At 35.5% G+C, this 25,472-nt stretch overlaps 1 protein-coding gene across 1 annotated transcript; it reads right to left on the bottom strand.

The window, feature by feature from the left end:
* Positions 1 to 1,150: 1,150 nt before the first annotated feature.
* On the bottom strand, positions 1,151 to 24,882 carry LOC106173469 (TNF receptor-associated factor 3-like). The gene is made up of 11 exons (XM_087004907.1): positions 24,691 to 24,882; positions 16,809 to 16,945; positions 11,968 to 12,250; positions 11,514 to 11,618; positions 11,198 to 11,356; positions 10,798 to 10,878; positions 10,408 to 10,482; positions 9,924 to 10,043; positions 9,511 to 9,624; positions 7,552 to 7,747; positions 1,151 to 3,653 (listed from the first exon to the last, which is right to left on the bottom strand). Exons 3-11 carry the CDS (start codon positions 12,238 to 12,240, stop codon positions 3,082 to 3,084), a joined length of 1,695 nt encoding a protein of 564 aa, XP_086861033.1. The 5' UTR covers positions 12,241 to 12,250; positions 16,809 to 16,945; positions 24,691 to 24,882; the 3' UTR covers positions 1,151 to 3,081.
* Positions 24,883 to 25,472: the final 590 nt, after the last annotated feature.

The following is a 25,472-nucleotide window of genomic DNA, read 5'->3' as shown; positions in this document are numbered from 1 at the left end:
ATCCACCGGGTATTGTTGTGGTCATGTAATTTTCAGGGCGTGTACTTAAGGCCATGATTCACTAATTTTCAAGTCACCACCATGCCCGAACCCCCTAGGTGTTAACCCTATACAAATACCCGTTTTCTAAGATCCAATATAATAGTGTTATATTGGATCCTAGCTGTATGTCAACACCTAGAGCAGTGGAGGGCGTGGTCGCGCATGGTACCTGTTATAATACTTGTTGCGACAGGGATAATGTTGCAGTTATATCTGTCACATATCATGGAAGTATATCTACTTCCATGCACAGACACAGTGGTGACAGGACTGATAGTCTTACGAACGGGAGTCTGGAGCCTCATATGATACACACAGGGTTAGTTGGAGTACTGGGGTTAGTATATTGGACGAATGTCACCTGTACAAAGTAATGGGGGTCGGATTACGGTTCCTAGCGGACGACCATTCCTGTCACACCTGTCCCTTGTCACGGTCTTTATTAGACACTACAGGATCCAGGATTTTGCTTAAGAGAGGGAGGGGGATGGGCAACAAGTGTGAAATTTAAAGAAATGATAGGCGAGGTCAGTTTAAGTGTAATGTGTAGAGTAGATTGGGGGGGGGGGGGGGGGGGAGGGGGAGAGGTTCCTCCAACGCAAGGTGGCACGCGGCCCACTGTTGTCACCCCCGGGTCTGCCATTGTAAAAAGCGCCGTGCACCGATAGAAGACAGCAGATGCACGAGTAAACTATGAGTGGTCTCTTTAAAAATTATGATCACTATGTTTTCATTCAAATAAAAAGTGAACTAAGAGGTTGCAAGTGACGAGTAAAAAGGATCACGAAATCCTAGAATGTAACAAAACCAAATCAGCTTTTATACCGGGTACATTGTGCATGATGAGAGCGTAAGACGAATTTCCTTTAAACACTCGTCTCGCCTTTCACCATTTGAAACAAAAAAAAAAAAAAAAAAAAAAAAACTGCGCTCTCAACTCTTTCATTTTCCAGACTTTGTACTTTTTCATATATCATTATTGCCAAATCTGAGGCAAAATTCTTTGATCCACTAGGAAAATTGAAAGTCAAATAAAAATCTTTAAATCTATCCTAATGGGTATTGCACCTATGCCTCATCACCTCATATCACCAACAGTAACAAACTCTTCATTGACGAAAAATTTATTTGTCTAACTCATTTTAATTGTCATTTTTCCTGACATGGACCAAAAGCACTCATCCCATTTCTGTATTGCACCAATTGCTCGTGAATAAATTCAAGGAAGACTGTACATAAAATAACAGGGCATACTCAGTGAGGCACTTAGTACCGCGTATTTCATTATAATTTTGTTGTATATAGTAACCGAAGGAGTGGAATTCCCAAGACGGAAGTACTCTCAGTATATAGATAATTTTGGCATTTTGTGTCTTCCACACGTAGTCCACTTGAAACAATATGCGCAACGAGTAACTACATATCTTGGCTTTCTTCGTCCCAAATGTGCCTATAGAATAGAGCACTGGTGCTGATCCTACGTTATGTCCCAATTTGGTGAGCCCAAGGGGGGCATTCCCATAACCCCACTGCACAAGCTGGATCCATCTAACTCTGCAGGGATTCTTGCTAAATTGCATTCAGCGTCAGCACCTTAAATTAGGGGGTGTGCCAGACAAGCTGATTACACTGAAAGCTCTTTAGCGAGAAGTCCTGCAGAGTTAGATTGATCCAGCTAGTACGATGGGTTTATGGGAATGCAGTCTTTTTTTGACACTGGACGTTAATGAGGTTGGCACTTGTGCTGTATTTCTTGCCCACATTTGGGACGAAGAAAGCCATGATATGTACTGGGGGTATGGTTACTCCTTGCACATATTATTTCAAGTGGACTAGGTGTGAAAGAAACAAAAATCCCAAAATTATCAATATACTTAAACTACTTCCGTCTTGGGAATTCCACTTTGTGCACATATCATTTTAAGTGCACTGTGTGTAAAACAGACAAAATACCACAATTTTTGCTGTACTCAACATACCTCATTTTTGGTAGTCCAACCCCTTGATTACAAGAGCTCTATATATAGACCTTAGCTCAAGGTCATTATCATTCCTCAATGCACTTAGCAAGCTACTTAATTACTGACAGGGTTGCATATAATGTTCAGGAGCGTAATTGATGCAATACAGGTAATTACAATAACTCCTTGTATGCAGAAATATTTATAAGCAGAATCTACGGAGAATATAAAATGTAAGCAAACACAGCAATAACATCATCCCACAATTAAAACACTAAGTTTTCTGGAAAAACTACTGATTCAAACAATGATATGACAAAACCAATTTCCATTTGTATATATATAATTACCTCATTTATCAATTGCAGTGCATATACACATCACTGTAATATTCTTCATTTAATTAAAAATTTTTTTTTTAATTTTTAATTTTTTTTTTACTTTTTCATTCTATGCAGTATAATACATGACTATCTGCAATTCTAAAAAAAAATTGAGGCTGTAATACAAGCTAATATTAAAGTTTGCCAGTGCCCCTGTTAGCCATTTGATTTAGGATTGTAGGCATGCAAGCACCTCAATCCCAGGCAAGTATATCGCAATCACTTTGTTTACCACCTCCCACGACTTGGACGGAGGGGTTGGACTTCTGGGAGGCGCTTCATACAAGGAGTTATGTAACTATTATAATAGACACCTGCTGGGGCCCATGTCAAGTATGCACTGATTGCACAGCTGTATAGGTACACGAATATGTATTTACCAGTATATATACACAGGTGCGGATCTAGAGATATTTTCCGACAGTCTTCTAAATTATCTTTGTTGATCCATCCTACATTTTTGACCGTCTTCCAACAGAAAAAAATAGATACCCGTCAATGTAAATTTGAAAATCTGACCGTCTTCTAGAAGACCCAGAAGACAGCCTAAATCCGCCCATGCTACAAATACACATACACACAAGACATTGGCACTGGCAGGATGATCTTAGTAAACACACCATGTTGGGGTCACAGTCACATTGCAATAATGTCCATGACAGCCCAACATGGTGTGTTTACTGGGGATGAGTTACTTAGGGTCCATACAAATCAGCTGTATCTACAATGACTTTAATGAAAATTGTATCGTCCTTCACATAGGTTTTTGATTCAAGTACTGATTGGGACACAAAAAGAGGGCATCCCGAAGCAACATTCATCTCGGAGGTGGGCTTCTTGAAGCTGCTGCTGGTCGGGTCAGGCCTGAAGGTGTCTGACAGATGGCGGCGACCGGAGTCTTGGTCCAGGAGCATCAAAGTGACCTTCTGTCTGAAAGGCCATTGAAGCAGGGCATCATAATCACCTCTCATCACAACAAAGAACAATGACATGTGGGTTCCCTTGCCCATTCCGTCACCGTTGAGGTACACCCTGGCACACATTTTGTATCCAAATCTGCTGGTATAAAATGGCTGGCTGTACAAAGACAATGTCTTCCCAGTGGTGGCCTCATGCTTCCTCCTTGTGTAATCTCTGATTTTCCAGATGAGGATGCCATCGTAGGAAGCAGTCTCTAGAACTTGAAAGCGAAGATCAATCTCTGCCAATCTCACATCATGGATACCTACTTGGCGGTCATGAGCAGTTAATTGATTCATTAAGGCCTCTGAAATTATGACATCATACATGTATAATATAGGTAAATAGGCATTTTAAATTATCCTTTTTAGAAAAAAAAATTTTCATGACTGATTGAAATGCATTACGTACATGTCAAATTTATATCATTTAATATCCAACTAGAGGATCAGAGAGGCGATACCGCCTCCGAATATTGTACCACCAGCTGGAGCAAGCGCATTCGTATAGACCCCAACATACACAAAATAAGGGACACAGCCACCAGTTTTGTGCTTGACAAGCTGTAAAAATGCAATCAACAAGAATTTTTAAACTATTGCAAAAAATATATATGGCACAATCAAATTTAAGTTCTTCGTAAGGTAGGTCAAGGGTCAATTTCAAGGTCACAGTAAATTGCCAGTATATGACTTCCTATTCAAGTTCAAGAGTAACTATGGACCTATCTCTGTCAAGTTTGAAGTTAAAAGAGAAAGAAATTAGCAGAGTTCAGTTCATGATAAAAAGTAGGTCAAAGGTCAATTTCAAGGTCACACTTAGATTGCCAATATAGGACTTCCTATTCAACTTCAATAGTAACTATGGACCTATCTCAGCCAGTTTTGGAGATAAAAGGGAAGCAAAATTTGCAAAATTCAGTTCATGGTGAAAAGTAGGTCAAAGGTCAATGTCAAGGTCACATTTAGATTGCCAGTATATGACTTCCTATTCAAGTTCAATAGTAACTATGGACCTATCTCTGCCAGTTTTGGAGATAAAAGGGAAGCAAAATTTGCAAAGTTCAGTTCATGGTGAAAAGTAGGTCAAAGGTCAATGTCAAGGTCACATTTAGATTGCCAGTATATGACTTCCTATTCAAGTTCAATAGTAACTATGAACCTATCTCTGCCAGTTTTGGAGATAAAAGGGAAGCAAAATTTGCAAAATTCATTTTATGGTGAAAAGTAGGTCAAAGGTCAATTTTAAGGTCACATTTAGATTGCCAGTATATGACTTCCTTTTCAAGTTCAATAGTAACTATGGACCTATCTCTGCCAGTTTTGGAGATAAAAGGGAAGAAAAGTTTGCAAAGTTCAGTTCATGGTGAAAAGTAGGTCAAAGGTCAATTTTAAGGTCACATTTAGATTGCCAGTATATGACTTCCTATTCAAGTTCAATAGTAACTATGGACCTATCTCTGCCAGTTTTTGAGATAAAAGGGAAGCAAAATTTGCAAATTTCAGTTTATGGTGAAAAGTAGGTCAAAGGTCAATTTTAAGGTCACATTTAGATTGCCAGTATATGACTTCCTATTCAAGTTCAATAGTAACTACGGACCTATCTCAGCCAGTTTTGGAGATAAAAGGAAAGCAAAATTTGCAAAATTCAGTTCATGGTGTAAAGTAGGTCAAAGGTCAATTTTAAGGTCACATTTAGATTGCCAGTATATGACTTCCTATTCAACTTCAATAGTAACTATGGACCTATCTCTGCCAGTTTTGGAGATAAAAGGGAAGCAAATTTTGCAAAGTTCAGTTCATGGTGAAAAGTAGGTCAAAGGTCAATTTCAAGGTCACATTTAGATTGCCAGTATACGACTTCCTATTCAAGTTCAATAGTAACTATGGACTTATCTCTGCCAGTTTTTGAGATAAAAGGGAAGCAAAATTTGCAAAGTTCAGTTTATGGTGAAAAGTAGGTCAAAGGTCAATTTTAAGGTCACATTTAGATTGCCAGTATATGACTTCCTATTCAAGTTCAATAGTAACTACGGACCTATCTCAGCCAGTTTTGGAGATAAAAGGAAAGCAAAATTTGCAAAATTCAGTTCATGGTGTAAAGTAGGTCAAAGGTCAATTTTAAGGTCACATTTAGATTGCCAGTATATGACTTCCTATTCAACTTCAATAGTAACTATGGACCTATCTCTGCCAGTTTTGGAGATAAAAGGGAAGAAAAATTTGCAAAGTTCAGTTCATGGAGAAAAGTAGGTCAAAGGTCAATTTTAATGTCACATTTAGATTGCCAGTATAAGACTTCCTATTCAAGTTCAATAGTAACTATGGACCTATCTCAGCCAGTTTTGGAGATAAAAGGGAAGCAAATTTTGCAAAGTTCAGTTTATGGTGAAAAGTAAGTCAAAGGTCAATTTTAAGGTCACATTTAGATTGCCAGTATATGACTTCCTATTCAAGTTCAATAGTAACTATGGACCTATCTCAGCTAGTTTTTGAGATAAAAGGAAAGCAAAATTTGCAAAATTCAGTTCATGGTGAAAAGTAGGTCAAAGGTCAATTTTAATGTCACATATAGATTGCCAGTATATGACTTCCTATTCAAGTTCAATAGTAACTACGGACCTATCTCTGCCAGTTTTGGAGATAAAAGGAAAGCAAAATTTGCAAAATTCAGTTCATGGTGTAAAGTAGGTCAAAGGTCAATTTTAAGGTCACATTTAGATTGCCAGTATATGACTTCCTATTCAAGTTCAATAGTAACTATGGACCTATCTCTGCCAGTTTTGGAGATAAAAGGGAAGAAAAATTTGCAAAGTTCAGTTCATGGTGAAAAGTAGGTCAAAGGTCAATTTCAAGGTCATAGTAAGATTGCCAGTATATGACTTCCTATTCAACTTCAATAGTAACTATGGACCTATCTCTGCCAGTTTTGGAGATATAAGGGACTAAATGTTATAATTTTGGAGTTACCATAATGTGCCTTAAATTTCGTACAGAAAAAATTAATTAAAATAAAGAAAATGTCATTTTGGTCAAAATTCTTGAAATAGGAGGTGCTCTGAAGTTTCAGAAGTTCAAATTTGATGAAATAATGTCATTTTTGAACACAAGTTGTCTGCTTTGCCAAGCCTTATGTTTTATTTTTCCAGAGTTCAAAATTTATTATCCATTACCGTACTGCACATTTTGCTTTCACCACCAATATGTACTTTTTGATACAGCGTAACTCGAAAACCGTATGGAATACAAAAAAACCGAGACCACCTCCAGTGTTGGGCTTTACATGCTCTACAAAATGCAAAAAAGAATGGGTCTCTAGCATTAACGGTTCCCGAATTAGAGACAGTTTTCAGTTTCGGTATCTTATGGCCGCTACTCCCGTGAAAATGCACCGATTGACCCCAAATTCATGGAGATGAAAGATGACCTGAAGGGTAACACTTTCCAATAATATTATTGGTTAAGTCTGTGTGGTGTCTGAATAACAGGGCAAAAAAATTTTTTTTCGTAAAAAATTTCATTTTTTTGAAAATTTTGGCCCATTTGACCTTGAAGTAAAGGTCAAAGGTCAAATCCAAGGGTATATTTGAAATCTACACATATGACTTTTGGAAAGCCGTCTATAGAAATTTTTCCCATAACTCCTTCCGTAGGGTAGATAATTAGCATTTAATTTTGCCATTTTTAGACAAGGGTGCATTGCAATGAGTGCCACACCCAGACCCCAATACCGACAAAGCCCAAATTTTACGTGGAACGAGTTGAGATTATAGGTGACCTAAATCCATGAGATGGGTACGGGGGCCCTTACCGTCTAGGAGGAGAAGCGGTAACAGTAGCCATCCGGCGGAGCCGGCGGAGCCAACGGAGCCGGCGGAACGATCCGGACGGGACCGAAACCATGTGTACCGCCAGCGCTAACGCTGGTGGTACAATAATAGTACAGACCCAAAAGCAGTATTTAATGTAATCTTAATGACCACCCTAAAGCTACTGAGTCTTTCAACTGTGGTTCCCAACTGAAAAACCATCCATCTTTCATTCTCACAGACTGTCAGTGAATGTAAAAAGCAATCTCTCCCTTTACAAAATATGCATATTAGTATCTTTAAATCAAGTTTCTCCATCTAACTCCAGGGCATAAAAGTATCAAAATTTTGTTGTTCCCTTTCACGAGGCATTGTCCCCACTGTAACATTTCCTTACCACTGACACCCACGTTCCCACCGGTACCTCCTCCACCTCCACGCTCGATTCTGACGATCCTATCTTCGTGATTCTTCTGTGTTTCTTTCATAGCAGTTATTTGTCTTCCATGGTCTTCGACAACTTTTTTCTCTGCAACTCCCTCGACCTTGTCTTCCAGTTTATAGACTTTTTCGCCATGACTGGCCATCATTTTCTAAAGAAAAATCATAGTCCTGGTACTAAGTACTCCACATACTATATCATGTGCATTTGCAAATACCAAAATAACAATCCAAATAAGCTATTTAAAAGGGATCAATTAAATTAAGTGCATGGATGGCTATACCTTTTCCTTGTTATCCCATTCCATGTAAAATACTTATGTTTGAACAAGGTGTGTGTTGAACAAGTATGTCATTATTTCAAATGTTAAATGCCTCTGTGAGTAGGGGCATTTGTTTCAGTATCTTTTTTAAAAGATCCAAGATGTTTGTGAGCTTTTAAAGGCATAAATGTACCTTTTTGCACAGGCTTTCCAAAAAGAATATAGCCACATTTCAAAACATAAATAACCTGAATGTTTCTCTTCAAATTTTGTTTGTAGTCTGACACACAACAGACTTGATGAATACCAGCTACCACATTTTCAAATCTCCATATCAATGAGGAACTTCTCACTGTGACTTTCACCTTGATTTAATTTAACCATGTCGATTACACGTTGATTTCATATTGCTCCTTTCATCATCCAGACTCCTTGCTTCCATAAAAGGGAATGTGACACATTTAGCAGGTTTCCTTAAAGCAATAATAACTCTTCCTTTGAGATTCAAAATTCCGCAAGAAATACATTGTAAACAACACATGGAAATATATTCTATTGCATTTTACCACTAAAACGACTGTCATTGTAGTAAAACTAAAATCTGTGCTTGTCAATAGGGCTTTCGATGCCTTTCTTCACAGTCGTCAAGGCATCCCTTGTTTATGACGTTGAGGTGTCACGCGGATTCTCGCATTCATTCGAGACCAAAATAACATGGCGGGAAACGCGTTGATGCAATCCTCAGATATAAGTTGCGAGTTTTTGTATAGTGTGTTGGATAACGAAAAGCCCAGAATTGCACACATTGTAGATATTAATGCATTTTGAGCAATAAGACAAATATATCTTATAAATCTTATATTATTGTTATATAGTGGTTTTAAGTAGGTCACCAGAAACTATCGCTCGATATAGCGTGACTATGCAATGTCAGAGAGGGCTCTGTCAGTTAAAATCTCTTAAGAGATTTAAACAAAAAACCAAACGTTTAGGAAAAAAACCCTGGACTAACTTTGAATGCAGGAATGGGGTAGTTGACCATTGGTAAGTACGGGAAAATTGCCGTTTACTCCAGGAAAATCCAATTTTTGGCCAAAACGAAGAGTTATTATGACTTTGAGACCATGCCAGTTTATATGACATCATCTTTAAATATTCAAGCAACATGTTCTACTTAATCAAAAGAAACTCTCAAAGGCAAAGGTGGCAGTTTCAGAAGAATGAACAAGGAAATGTAAGAGAACTGTGTGAATTAAGCCTTGCAACTAGTTGGAAATAGTAAACTGACAACAGTAAAAATAAGAATAAAGGAAGGTGGGGATGTTTTTGGTTCACGATGATGACGTGCACTTCTCCTCATTGAATATTCATACTACAATTTACTTTGTCTGCATTGGCTAAAACAAGTATTGTCATCAAACCACACACAGACTTAAGTTTCTATATCATTTTTGAAAGTAAACATTTATTTTTCAATTTCAATTCAAACAGGTTTATACTTGTTTAACTTTAAAATTTGTAAACTTTCATTATCACATGGAGGGTCCATTTAAGGTCAGAGCTGCTTAGCACAAAATATATTTAACAAAGATAGCATGCATCAGATCGGAATTCATGAAAGTAGGTTAAATAAACCATGCCACAAGACCTACCTGTAAGCTTTTCATTTTCTTTTCAAAGTTTTCTGCAGTCTGCTTATGTTGCTCGTTGTCTGCTTCGAAACTTTGGACCTGGTTCTTTAAAGCATCTAACTGATTTAGGCATTCCTACATTGAGACAGGGAATAATGTTATAATAATTACAATCTGATCACTGTAGACAACAATAATCATCAGATTTTAAATGAAAACCAAGTCTATCATCAGTAAGGATAGTTAATCTATATATGTACTATGAAACTGCAAAAATTGCCATCAATCAGAAGAATGTTCAATACATCTTTTTATCCTAAAGAATTCATCCACTATTATCCAAGACCTTTTAACATCTTTTAAACCAATTTGCACATGCAAACTTTATTAACAAATTTAAACACTGTTTGGAGCTGTTACTACGTATTCCTTACCTCAGTTTTTCGTGTGACCTCCATCTTGTCAAGTGCTAGTCTACCTAACTGTACAGCTAATAAATGTATGTGGTTCACTTTATCTTCATCTTCATGTGTCTTAACCTCTGGTTGTGTTCCCTAAAAATACAACCACCAAATCTATAAAAGTGTCCGCAAAACAATAAAGAATAAACACATATAAAAAACTTCAAAATTTACTTTCCCCCTTTTTTCCAAAATAACTTGACAGTGGGATTACATTTGCTATACATTTTGTGAGCCAAGTTTAACCTGACAGATCATAGAAGGATGGAACAAACTATAATGTGAATGTTGCTTAATTTTGACACATTTATACTGGAGGGTCCTTGATACTTTAAGTGACAATCTTTTTCTAATTACATAACCATTACCTCATTATGTATTTTTCATAATTCCCCCTGATATATACATATTTTAATCCAACTCTACTCCTATGAAAATGTACTGTTTATATTCTTACCTGAAATTCACATCCGTAAACTCTGTATGGACATTCTGCTGGCTTTGCTTGGCATATTCTAAAATGCTCTTCAAGCTTGATAAACACAAGACACAGAGTTAACATATTTTGTCAAAAGCCATAAGTAAATAAATACAGCATCACAAATTTACAATATACTAAAATGAGAGTATAATAAAAATATATCAGAATATAAAATGTAAAGTACTAGTACAAATCATAAATCAATACTAAACATAGTCTGTGAGTACATGCGTGATTTGAGTAAAACTTTTAAGATTGTCTATTAAGAAAGTTATAGATTGTCATTCAGAGAAATAATTCTAAGAAATTTTGAAGAAATATTAGATAGCAGACCTAACAAATGCTACTAGTAAAAAGATATTGTACCTCCCCTCTTTTAATTCCAGTTGCACCACATTTGTGTGGACAATCCACTTGGACTTCAAGACATGTTTCATCTATGTGTGTCTGCAACCAAGTCAAAACAATTAAGTATGTAAAAACAATATGTAAAAAAACTGTACAGTTTTAATACCTCTGTGGTAATACAAAATTATCTAATGTAAAAACTCCAAATGCTTTTGTCGCAATGGACAAATTTAAAAGAATCGCTTAAAATTTTTTTTAAATAGCATTAATAATTATCATTTCCATCCCAAAAAGTACAACTGCTTTAAAGATATTGAACATTAACACAATAATATATAGTTTGATGTTTGGCCAGTTAAGGTCACTATTATTTTTTGCTAAAATCAAAAATGATTTTACAATATTACATTAATCTTACCTCATACTCTGAAAAGGGCACCTGTTGTAGGCAATACCGACATGCTACTGGTCGCTGTGAACATTCTTCAGTCTGGTGATGGTTTGTTTGTATACGTGGAATAGGGTTGCCACAAAATACACAACACTCAGGGGTATATTCACAATCTGCTGAATGTTTCTAAAATACACACATGAAATATGTAACTTAGGTGTAAAAACATACAGTCAGCCATTCAGTGTAGTTTTACTTCAATAACTCATTAAATTTTCAGCCATTTGAAAGATTACATTAAATTTTTGTTTAAAATAATGTGGACCTTCTAATTAGTACTTACATCCAACTCTTTCCATTTCATCTTTTTAGGGCATCCATAGTTTTTATTTGAGCAGTAAACTTCAAGTCTTTGCATTTCTCTGTGAGCGCTCTTGTCCTTGAAAACCTAGTATATAAAAAAGTATTTATCAAGACAGGGACATAAATTTATACAGATTTTAAAACAGGCAGCACTTCCAGTAAATGATGGTTCATAATAATAATAGAATGACTGCAAATGATACTAAAAGTTCAATAGCTCTCAGTTTCACATTAATTAGTCATGGTAAAATACCATTAGAATATTTTGGAAAATCACCAGGTTTTCAGATAAACATATGAAAATGAAAAGAAAAGTTTATATTTTCAGATTAGTAAAGATAACCCAAACTCAAAAAGAAGTTTTGTGTTTATCATCAATGAGGACATTTTTTACCAATGACATTTTTCTACAGCTAATGGACATTAATACTCACAGAGTTGACATCATTTTTATTCAGTTTGTCACAATCTTCTTCACCACCTGGACACATGACCTCGACCTGATTTTCTCCGAACAGTGAATCAAGGCAGAGTTCACAAATGCGATGTCCACATGAAGTTTGCATTGGATTTAACAGGGCATCTTTACACTTGGCGCACTTATAACGCTCATCAAGGTGGACAAAGTTTGGCCGTTGTTCTGCTGACCCTATACTGGCCACTGATGAACTTCCTGTCAGACTCTCATGGGTGGCTGAAGATGCCATTTTTTGCCCTCTGTGGAATTGTAATATAGAAGCAATCAACAATTAAACTAAGGGATAATATCTCTTCGTATGAGGTCTACATTCACAATAAAAACATTGTGAATAACTCATAGAAATATAATATATTCTGTTTTACGACAAAAACAAGAGTTATAGCTCTTATTCTGATATCTCAGCTTGTCTTCAGACCACGTGACCTCCATTGATGGCTATACTCTGTTATAATCTCTTAAGAGATTTTAACAAAAAACCAAACTTTTTAGAAAAAAACCAGGGACTAACTTTGAATGTAAAAATGGATTCATTCACCATTGGTAAGTATGGGAAAATTGTTGTTTACTCCAGGAAAATTCATTTTTTGGCCAAAACGTAGAGTTATTATCCCTTTAAGCAGCATATACAACACTATATCAATTAAAAATGCAGATTTACAGTGTATCTCCTGAATTAGAAGTACTAGTAAGGAAAACATGCCTAAATCGTAATAAACATCTGTTTTGATAAAACTATTTGCCCAGATGTTGACAAGTCTTGCCAGATAAGAAAAAGCACTTTTTGACTTTAAATCCTGCATTTGTGAATAATCTTTATAAGGGAAACAGTTCTTCTTTAGTTTTAAAATTCATAAATCAATTACTTGAGTATGCCAGATGAAACCACTCAGTAGAAATGTTATAGCCAGGTAGCTATGCCTTTCTGTCCGTAATCCTTATTTTCCCTTGGTAATGATTTTTTATTATAAAATTAATTTGTTATCAAATATGTTAAAAAATTTAATTTTGGATATTTGGTAAACATAGGACTAGGATGAGGAAAATATGAAAGGAAATTTTTTTTTGCCAAGTAGTCTTTAAAAAAAAAACTTAAAAAATAGAGCCCAAATCATTACGGACGGAAAAAATGACTTTGGATTAATGATTAATTAACTATTTTTTAAAGATTTCACTTGTTTTTTTATGTGTTTACCTCAAGGAATTGCTGTAATTTATGTCTCAATTGAAAGATATTGATTAAAATTTATTCTGAGTGTTATATGCAAAAAATAAACAAGGCAGCAAAGCTGTCAAATGTACAGACAAAAAACAGAAAGTACAAAAGCAGAAAATAGGATACTGTTAATTCTGATGCACTTATGTATTATGCTTAACTGCATAGCCAACATCAAATTTTAATTCTGCGCAACAGTTGATTGGGATGAAAGTAAAATGTGTAACAAGCATTAGACTGAGTTCCCATACCTAGATCAATCTACAAGGATCAATCCAACTCGCAGGGGTTTCTCACTAAATTGCTTTCAGCTTAAGCGGCTTAGGATTCTGGCATGCCAGTTTCAGTAGGACAGCTAAGCCACTTACATTGATTGCAATTTAGCGATAATTCCCTTGGAGATAGATGGACCCACAGTTAGTGTGATAGGGTCTGGAAATGGTCCCTAAGGCTTCAGGCTGATAAGCCAGAATGAGAATAAGTGAAAATTTCACAAAAAAATTGCTTAAACTCGATAAAAAATAATGATAACAATTATATATATATATATATATATATATATATATATATATATATAATTTGATAGAGCTGTTTTTTTAATTTGGGCTGTACGTCAATCCTAAGAATCATTCTTGTAAGTTAAAAAAATACAGAAAATGTTACAAAGTAACAGTACGGGGCTCCTGGTAAATGGTAGTGATAAGTCACATCTATAAAATACCACTTTGAAAAATGAAAAATTAAAAAAGGAAAAATTACAAAAATATTCCACTAAAGCTGCCAATCAGTCTAGCTGTATTACCTTGATATGAATCATCCAACTTGAGTTTAAACAGTGTCAACAACTCACAGAAATATAATATATTTTGTTTTACTACAAAAAGGGCGTTATAGCTATTATTCTGATATCTGAACTTGTCATCAGACCATATGACCTCCATAGATGACTATATTCTATAATAATCTCTTAAGAGATTATAACAAAAAAATACTTTTTAGAAAAACAAAAAAATTTTTTTTTGCCAAAACAAACAGTTATTATCCCTTTAACTGCAAAGTCAAGTTGCAAATATTGCACAACAGGTAGTATCAATAAAAGTGAACTGTTACATGCCCTTGGGAGTTATAAGTCCCTGTTATTCATCTTTAGCATTAATGTAAGCCTTACACAAAATTTTCTTCTGTAAACTTATTTTCAATATAAAACAACATTTACCTGCATAATTATCATTGACTCCTAATTATGTGACACAGTTAACAGAGCTAAACCTATGGGACTTTACAGGGAAATCTCAACGAGTGTTTTATGTAATCTCATTTAATGCCCAATTGAAAATTGATTAAGCAAATTACTTTATAGACCTTAATTTAATTAGAGATCACCCAAGGGAGAATTTCATACTAACCTTTATCCATATACATTTATTGCACCGCATAGTACTCTAAAGAACTGCATTGCTTCCAAAACAGAAAACAATCACTCTGATTTTCCAACACAAGCTGCACTTCAGACCTATAAAACTTTTTTGTAAGTTTGAGTATCATAAGTAACATGGTTTACCCTTAATCGCTATCCTGGGAGCAGTGTCCAAAATAGGTTTTTTTTCAACTTTCATGCAATATAACATAATGCTTAACAGCATAATGACCATCAATTTATAATAATTAAGTAACAGTATCATGGATATTCAAAAAATATAATTTGCAAAGGTCTTCAAGGCAATAGAAGTTCAAAGTCACATCCCGAAAATGTCATTATGTGAAAAATTTAATTCTCACAAAAAACTAAATAATTCCCAGAAAGGTTATTTGATAAAACGGGTTTTCCAACTGAAGCTACATTTTAGCCCTATGCAACTTTTCTGTAAGTTTCAGAAGAGTAAGTGACATGCTTTTCTTTAAATGGTAACTATGGAGGCAGTGCGCAAAATAGGGTTGTCTTCAATTTAGATGCAACATTACATAATGCTTAACAGCACAATGACCATCAATTTTTTTAATAAAAAAATAAAAGTATCATGGATATTCAGAAAATGTGATATGGGAAGGTCTTCTAGACCATGGAAGTTCAGAGTCACACTTTCAAAATGCCAAAATGTAAACAAGAGATAGCTATTACTAAAATGGGATTATTTCCATTTACAACACCTTTTTTACATTAAGCAAAATAATCAATTTATTTTCATTTTTAAATGATCAACTAGGAAAATTGTTGACATAGGAAAAATATCAATAGAACAATTTTAAATGTCCAATTTGCTCCATTGAGAGATTCTGAACATAGTGAATGATATAATTGAATCTGACAAACTGTTAAGAAATGAGTTTATTTCCATTTTTGACACTTTATTACACAATAGACAATAACAGGTTTACCGTTATTTTTATATAATCAACTAACAATATTGTTAAGATGCAGAAAATGTAAAAAAAAACAACTTAACATATCTAAATTAGTTAAAAAATGAGACTTACATGCCTGAGAATTAAGTTTAAAGAAAAAACACTTATATACAAAAAAGGCATAACTTCACCAAAACTTAACTGATCAAGCTTATTTTCAAAACTTAATCTGTATTTTAGTAACACTGATCACTCCTGTGAATTTCAAGACAATTGGCCAATCAATTTTCCTTAAAATGTGTTATAGGTGTTGTATACATGCTGAAAAAGGTGAAAAAAAAACAGCATAACTTCCACAAAAATGGCCCAATCATGCAATTTTTGAACTTGACCTGAGTATTATAGATATTCATCAGATCTGTAAGTTTCAATCCAAAAGGAAAAATGGTTTTCCACTTATCATGTTATCGGTGTTGCATAAATGCTGAAAAAATGGAAAAAAAACAGCATAACTTCCCTAAAAATGGTCCGATCATGCTGATTTTCAAACTTGCCCTGCGTATTATGAATATTCATCAGTTCTGTAAGTTTCAAGCCAAAAGGAAAAATGGTTTTCCACTGATCGTGTTTACGGTGTTGCACATATGCTGAAAAAATGGAAAAAAAACTGCATAACTTCTATATAAATGGCCCGATCATGCTGATTTTCGAACTTGACCTGCGTATTATGAATATTCATCAGTTCTGTAAGTTTCAAGCCAAGAGGTAAAACTGTTTTCCACTTATCGTGTTTACGGTAAAAGTGCACGCCAACGGCGACGACAGACGCAGGTGACGGCCACATGTACAGACACATCTGTGTCTGTACATAAAAATTCTGTCCGTAATGCTAATTTTCACATTTTTCAAGTTTCACGCACTATAAAATCATGTATTCAAAAAATACAGATAAATCTTTTACAAATTCTTATCCCCTGAAGTCTCTTCTTTCAGAAAATGCAACTTTTGACTGCTTTTTGTACATTTGAAAATTTTATGCCCAGGACACACACACCACGGAATGGCCCATTATCAGGCACCTAAACATACAATTACAAATAAATAGTGAATTTAACATTATTAAATCAGACTGACAATCAAAACCTTTGTCAAAGAACTGAAAATATATTATCAATTCAATTCAGACTGCTAAATGGTCAAAATTCATAGGATTACAATTTAACATTATTCAAACTTACCTTTAGCGGTCAGAAAAAGATATTTAATAATTAACAAATAAATGTCTTTTTCTGATCACTGGAGAGGGAGTTAGAAAGAATCTACATAAAACTTGTTTTCTTGTCTCCTAAACACATGTCAAGCTTCCACATAAGATCTGGAAAGCGAGGCAAAAGAAACTTGTAAAATATAACAGCATGAGCTGTAATGTGCAACTGAAGTTATATACATGTGGCAATAAGAGAGTCTAAGACCGCATTCACATTGAGTTGAGCCATGGATCTACAAAGTCACAATCTAAATATGGCGGATGTACATGAAAGGAAAACCGCCTTATCTTTTAAGTCTCCCCGCCGCTCACACGCCTCCCCATGGGTCGTCCCAATGGAGTCGAAATTTAATGACTGTACCCCCACAGGGACGATGCGTGGGGAGGCGTGAGAGAGGCGGAAAGACTATAAAAAGAATAGGCGGTTTTCTTTCATGTGCGTCCACCATATTTAGTTCGTGACTTTGTAGATCCATGGCTCAACTCGATGTGAATGCAGTCTAAGGCTCCATTCAGAATAGGAGACCAACAAGTCTGAGGGTCAAATATGGCAACCCACTACAAAGCTTGCCATCTAATCTGCTAATAGACACTGAATAGATATCCCATGGGGAAGTATTCAAGTGGGTCGGCCATATTTTAACCTCCAATGAGGCCTAACAAATTAGTGCAAGAATGGATAAATCAGTCTTAACATTGCTACTATATGTTATATTGTACTTCATCTATGAAACAACGTATTCTAAATCATCACAGTTGCTTTGTTTCTAAATGTGTCACATTGATGCAAATTTTGATGTATTTATCAAACAAGGCAGCAAAGCTGTCAAATGTACAGACAAAAAGCAGGAAATAACTATGCACAAAATAGGCTACTGTAAATTCTGATGCAAAAGTACATTATGTTAAACTGCAAATTCAACATCAAATTTTAATTATGCTCAACAGGTAATACCAATGTAAGTAATTTGTGTAACAAGCATAAGGCTTCAGGCCCATGGGAGTTCAAGTTCACACTTTGAAAATGTATAACTTCCAGAAAAAGAAGCCAATTAGACTGTTCCTCCAACTCAGGCTGCATTTTAGTCCTGTATTTCTTTTTTGAAAGTTTGGCAATCATAAGTAACATGGTTTTCCCATAATGGTCATCATAGCAGCAGCACCCAAAATTGTGTTTTCTTCTATTCTGACGCAATATTACATAATGGTTAACAGCATAATGACCATCAATTTTTAATAATAAAATATTAGTATCATGGATATTCAGAAAATGTGACTAGCAAAGGTCTTCAGGCCCATGGAACTTCAAAGTCACAACTTGAAAATGCCAAAATGTAAACAAGACAGCACTGTTCTGAAATGTTTTTTTTTTTTCATTTTTAACAATTTTTAACACAAAACAAAATTAACAGTTTACTGCCATTTTTATGTGATCAACTAAGAAAATTGATGAGATGGGAAAAATATCAATAGAGCAGTGTTAAATGTCCAATTTCTTCCATTCTGAGATCCTGAACATAGTGAATGATTGAATCTGACAAACTGCAATGATGAGTTTATTTCCATTTTTGAAACTTTATTACACAATACACGATAACAAGTTTACCATCATTTTCACAGAATCAACTAACAATGTTGTAAAGATGCAGGAAATGTCAAACAAACACTTTTACGTGTCTTATTAATTAAATAATGAAACTGTTAACATGCCTAAGAATTGAATCTGAGGAAATGTGAAAAAACAGCATAACTTCTAAAATAATGGCCCAAATTTTTTAACTCAACCTGCATTTTAGCAGGATTGACCACTCCTGTGAATTTAATGACAACTGGCCTATTTGTTTTTCTTATATTGTGTTTACAGTGTTGCATATATGCTGAAAAGTGAAAAGAAAGTATAACTACTAAAATAGTGGCCCGATCATGCCGATTTTCGAACTTGACCTGCGTTTTAGTAAGCTCGATTACTCCTGTGAGTTTCATGACAACAGGGCTATCGGTTTTCCTTGAAATATGTTTACAGTGTTGCATATATGCTGAAAAGTGAAAAAACAGCTTAACTTCTACAATAATGGCCCGATCATGCTGATTTTCGAACTTGACCTGCGTTTTATGAATATTCATCAGCTCTGTAAATATAAAGCAAAAAAGTAAAACTGCCTTCCAATTATCGTGTTTACAAGGAAAGTGCATGGCGCCGGCGACGACGGCGACTACAGACGCAGGTGATGGCAATATGTACAGACACATCTCAAGAACATATCAAGGTAATGGAAACCATCTATGACTGTGAGCACTGGAGGGAGGGGGGGCACACTCCAGATGCATAACTTGCAACATCAAACCATGAAGTATAAGCAGAATAGCTTATGGTTGATGATTTCCAGCAATGTCATTGGTGTTCATCAAGGGAGAGCTGATAATCAGATAACAAAGGTACTGGAATTCTAAGGCACCTTTGGAAGTAACTTGCTTAATTACACCGCGGGGTATTCAGGGCACAGACCGTGATCACAAGATACCGCCAATGGATTTTTGGATTTTTAGAATTTGGATTTTTCATGTGTGTTAAGGCCACATGATTTATTTGAGATGAGCAATGTCCCATCACAAATAACTGACCTAAACACATGAAGTCACCATCTTAAAACAATAAATGAAATTTTTTGAAATTAACAAGGTTTTATGAAAATTGTGAGATTGATATGCTTAACTGAAAAACAGTCTATTACTTCTGCAGTACTTTTGAGTGATTAATTTGTCAAAATTTGTAAGATATGGTGGCAAATAAAAATAAGACAAGTTTGGTGTCATTGCACAATTTTCACACATTTTAAAGGATTTTTGCATTTATGATTCTTTGTAAGTGTTTGTTTGTTGTATTTGGTTTTTTATTAAATCAAATGCACTGGACGTACAGTATGCTATGTTGACTTGATAGTTACCTTGCAGTTTTGACAAGCAAACCAGATTTTAATCAAGGTTTGCAAAATCGAACCTCAATCATGTGGTTTTGACTCACATTTATGTCAACTCTTCTTCCAATATTTTTATTACAAATACTTTTATTTTTAATATTTTAAATGAAAAATGGTGAATTGACAGCTGATGTTTTATAAGAAACTATCGCAGTCTTATATTGTGCACAAATGGATAAAAGAACAGCATTTTAATAGGTGGTTTCAGTTGTATTAACTTTTCTATGTGTCACTGCACTGACTCGTTATCGAGAAGATGAGACATTCCCTCTGGAAAAAAGCTACCCTTGTCCACAGTGTTTACTAGTTCTTCAGAATCATAGACTCATCTACACTGTCCTCAGTCTGTATGACATTGTATCTCTCTCAACTATAGATCTATCATAAAAGCGAAATATATTACAAGGTAATTAACACTGTTGATGCCAAGAAGAGCCGGGTACGTTCGGATAAAATTTAGTCCCAAAATATTACACGTCCCTATACTCCCGTTACCGATAGGTACATAAAGGAAAAACTGAAAAAACATCTTTTTAGATTTAAATACTGATAGATCCGTTTTTTTACTGCTGTCCTATATATCTGCGTTCCTAAATATAAGACGTCCTCACAAACCCACGCCCTTTAAATTCGCATACCTATAGATCCACGTATTTTGAGATCCAAATACCGATAGATCCATTACAGGTATGCTTTTGCTCAAAATGGTTGGTATACTACTCAGTACATAAAATGCACTTCTTTAAAATGACAGTACACATATTAATCCTTTCAGCAATTTATTATTCTACTAGATCGTTTTCACACAATACTCAGTGAAAGAACATAAAAAGAACATAAAAATGTGTTCTATATTTCACAACACTCAGTGTTCTAGCACCAGAACACTGTTGAAAGCGTTCTCAAAATGTAACATTTGCACACTTAAAATGTGTTCTGTTTCAATTTACGTCGCGTTCCCGAACTTTAGAGTGTGGTAGACGTGTAGACGCGAATGTACATGTATTGTCTTGTTTGAACACCTAATAAATAGAGTATATAAATACATAAATAAATGAATAATTAATAAATATCAGGTTGTAATTAAGTCACATCTCTAAGTGGATCAGTATTCGCAGCCAGACTATCACTCGAAAGCCTCAAACCTGTATCTCAAGTTGAATATTGGCCTTTTAGCCGATTACAATGTCAGATAGATGGATCTAGCTGTACCTGGATCTAAAGAAATGTGGGTTTATAGGAATCGGTTGGTGGATCTATCGGAACGTAAATTTAATGAGACGTAAATCTATTGAGACTTATATGTATAGAGACGTATCTATCAAGATGAATATTATATTGGGACGTTTATCTATATGGCGGACCCCAAGCCCACATGCCAACATGGCTGCCAACCCGATGATATACAAGTCTTGCCGATTTGTTCAGTTACATCAACAATTTTAATTACCTAATAAGTTACATCAACAATATTAATTACCTAATAATAATAAATATTTTGCTTTTATAACACCCTGTTTTGTTGACAATGACTGTTTCCTGGCAACTGCATGGGCGTTTTTTTTTTTTTTCCCAGTGCATTGCGCTGTCTTGCGCAATTCAGGGACACTGCTGGATAAGTGGTTCTTAATTTCATAAAGCACTCTCCTTGCTTTCTTCTAAGCAGTATTTAGAAGATATAACGCAGTATTCAGAAGATATAACTCATTCTTTCACTGAAAAAGGGATTTCCCCATACTTTCATTCCGGTGTCACGTGAAGAAACCGTCCGCGTGAATAAACCGTTCTGACGGATTATTCACGCGGGGGTAGCAGTCTGTTGACTTACAGTACGTAGCTGCACATGCAATTCCAACATTTCCCCGTAGAGAAAGTTGTAGTATTATCAAACACACAGTTTCTTTTTAATGAAAATGACTGAACTCTGAATTGAAAGAACATTGCAGAGTGAAAACATTTATACTACGAGTCTTAGATCTACCACGTTTTTCACACGGAGCAAAACAGTTCAGTCACGATCAAAAGCTCACTTCCAACATTCCCCCTTATACTGTAGTAATAAAACTAGAGGATCAGAGAGGCGATACCGCCTCCGAATATTGTACCACCAGCTGGAGCAAGCGCATTCGTATAGACCCCCACATACACAAAATAAGGGACACAGCCACCAGTTTTGTGCTTGACAAGCTGTAAAAATGCAATCAACAAGAATTTTTAAACTTTTGCAAAAAAATATATATATGGTACAATCAAATTTAAGTTCTTCGTAAGATAGGTCAAGGGTCAATTTCAAGGTCACAGTAAATTGCCAGTATATGACTTCCTATTCAAGTTCAAGAGTAACTATGGACCTATCTCTGCCAGTTTTGGAGACAAAAGGAAAGCAAAATTTGCAAAGTTCAGTTCATGGTGAAAAGTAGGTCAAAGGTCAATTTTAAGGTCACATTTAGATTGCCAGTATATGACATCCTATTCAAGTTCAATAGTAACTATGGACCTATCTCTGCCAGTTTTGGAGATAAAAGGGAAGCAAAATTTGCAAAGTTCAGTTTATGGTGAAAAGTAGGTCAAAGGTCAATTTTAAGGTCACATTTAGATTGCCAGTATATGACTTTCTATTCAAGTTCAATAGTAACTACGGACCTATCTCAGCCAGTTTTGGAGATAAAAGAAAAGCAAAATTTGCAAAATTCAGTTCATGGTGTAAAGAAGGTCAAAGGTCAATTTTAAGGTCACATTTAGATTGCCAGTATATGACTTCCTATTCAAGTTCAATAGTAACTATGGACCTATCTCTGCCAGTTTTGGAGATAAAAGGGAAGAAAAATTTGCAAAGTTCAGTTCATGGTGAAAAGTAGGTCAAAGGTCAATTTTAAGATCACATTTAGATTGCCAGTATATGACTTCCTATTCAAGTTCAATAGTAACTATGGACCTATCTCTGCCAGTTTTGGAGATAAAAGGAAAGCAAAATTTGCAAAGTTCAATTCATGGTGAAAAGTAGGTCAAAGGTCAATTTTAAGGTCACATATAGATTGCCAGTATATGACTTCCTATTCAAGTTCAATAGTAACTACGGACCTATCTCAGCCAGTTTTGGAGATAAAAGGAAAGCAAAATTTGCAAAGTTCAATTCATGGTGAAAAGTAGGTCAAAGGTCAATTTCTAGGTCACATTTAGATTGCCAGTATATGACTTTCTATTCAAGTTCAAGAGTAACTATGGACCTATCTCAGCCAGTTTTGGAGCTAAAAGAAAAGCAAAATTTGCAAAATTCAGTTCATGGTGAAAAGTAGGTCAAAGGTCAATTTTAAGATCACATTTAGATTGCCAGTATATGACTTCCTATACGTTCAATAGTAACTATGGACCTATCTCTGCCAGTTTTGGAGATAAAAGGGAAGCAAAATTTGCAAAGTTCAGTTCATGGTGAAAAGTAGGTCAAAGGTCAATTTCAAGGTCACAGTAAGATAGCCAGTATATGACTTCCTATTCAAGTTCAATAGTAACTATGGACCTATCACTGCCAGTTTTGGAGATATAAGGGACTAAATGTTATAATTTTGGAGTTACCATAATGTGCCTTAAATTTTGTACAGAAAAAATTAATTAAAATAAAGAAAATGTCATTTTGGTCAAAATTCTTGAAATAGGAGGTGCTCTGAAGTTTCAAAAGTTCAAATTTGATGAAATAATGTCATTTTTGAACACAAGTTGTCTGCTTTGCCAAGCCTTATGTTTTATTTTTCCAGAGTTCAAAATTTATTATCCATTACCGTACTGCACATTTTGCTTTTACCACCAATATGTACTTTTTGATACAGCGTAACTCAAAAACCGTATGGAATACAAAAAAACCGAGGCCACCTCCAGTGTTGGGCTTAACATGCTCTACAAAATGCAAAAAAGAATGGGTCTCTAGCATTAACGGTTCCCGAATTAGAGACAGTTTTCAGTTTCGGTATCTTATGGCCGCTACTCCCGTGAAAATGCACCGATTGACCCCAAATTCATGGAGATGAAAGATGACCTGAAGGGTAACACTTTCCAATAATATTATTGGTTAAGTCTGTGTAGTGTCTGAATAACAGGGCAAAAAAAATTTTTTTCGTAAAAAATTTCATTTTTTTGAAAATTTTGGCCCATTTGACCTTGAAGTAAAGGTCAAAGGTCAAATCCAAGGGTATATTTGAAATCTACACATATGACTTTTGGAAAGCCGTCTATAGAAATTTTTCCCATAACTCCTTCCGTAGGGTAGATAATTAGCATTTAATTTTGCCATTTTTAGACAAGGGTGTATTGTAATGAGTGCCACACCCAGACCCCAATACCGACAAAGCCCAAATTTTACGTGGAACGAGTTGAGATTATAGGTGACCTAAATCCATGAGATGGGTACGGGGGCCCTTACCGTCTAGGAGGAGAAGCGGTAACGGTAGCCGTCCGGCGGAGCCGGCGGAACGATCCGGACGGGACCGAAACCATGTGTACCGCCAGCGCTAACGCTGGTGGTACAATTATCAAATTCATACTCTCTCATGACGAAAACCACTGAATTATGAATTTAAAGTTCATAGTTCAGTGCAAACATAGCGGCTATACTAAGGACGACATCGTCATACCGGAAGTTACTTCTTTCAATCTACCCTCAATGCGCATGTGCAGAACGGTTTCGTCAAGGCAGGGGTCTATCACGCCACACCGGCGTTTAATTTCCGCCCATTATGATTCTTATCATGCAGGTATATGTATTCTCACTTTTCCTTTAATACCAAAATGTGAAGAAATAAATCTTTCATATACTGTTTATACTTTTAAAATGTATATGTAAAAAATAAGAGGTTTGTGTTATTTCACATCGACTTTGCTTACCTGTTACGAGTAATATCCTGGCGTGCCTCTACTTAAGGTCTCGTTTAGAATCTGCTCTTCACCTATGGGAGGGGGGAATCTTGTGTAAGGCCAATAAATACTGTACGTACAGTACTGCGCCTTGAACATCTCTCACGGACGGTCGAAGTGTTCTGGCACACCCTTGAAATTCCCCATTGCTCATATATATATATATATATCGCGGGGATTTTCCTTGGTCCAGGTCATAGCGAGCGCAGACGTCCCTAGGTGGCGTTAGTTGTTCTATTTCGCGAAGCGCCAATTAAAACAGCACAGGTCTCAAACTACTGCGCATGCGCGAAATGTACGCTGTTTGAAATAAACAAGAAGTTATAACTTCTTGAAATAAACAAATGGTGAAATCGACAAAGCCTGCCGGTGTTTACCGTCTGGTTTATTTGATTTAATTTGCTTTCTGGTGTTGTTTTGAGAAATCATATTAGAAATATTTTGTTGATTTTATGTTTTGAAAAGCAAATCCATTGGACTTTCCTGATTAACATTCATTTTGCCGTCATTGTAAGGGGGATTCCCTTCGCATTTATAGTGTTATATGTGGCCTCAAGGGGATTTTCCACCCCTCCCCCACTCTTGATTAATAAAATTCTTCATCGGGCAGATTGAAAATTATATTGCAAAATACATTAAAAATCGTAAGAAGGTTAATTGCAGATAATGCTGTAAGGATATTCTTATTGGGGGGCGAACTCGGTCAATATAAATTTTTTTTACTTCGTCTTACGATTTTGGAGCGCCTGTTT

This window comes from Lingula anatina, chromosome 2, assembly GCF_051362555.1.
Source record: "Lingula anatina isolate TDL-2025a chromosome 2, LinAna3.0, whole genome shotgun sequence".
Lineage (NCBI taxonomy): Eukaryota > Metazoa > Brachiopoda > Lingulata > Lingulida > Lingulidae > Lingula > Lingula anatina.
This window is presented reverse-complemented; position numbering and strand designations above follow the sequence as displayed.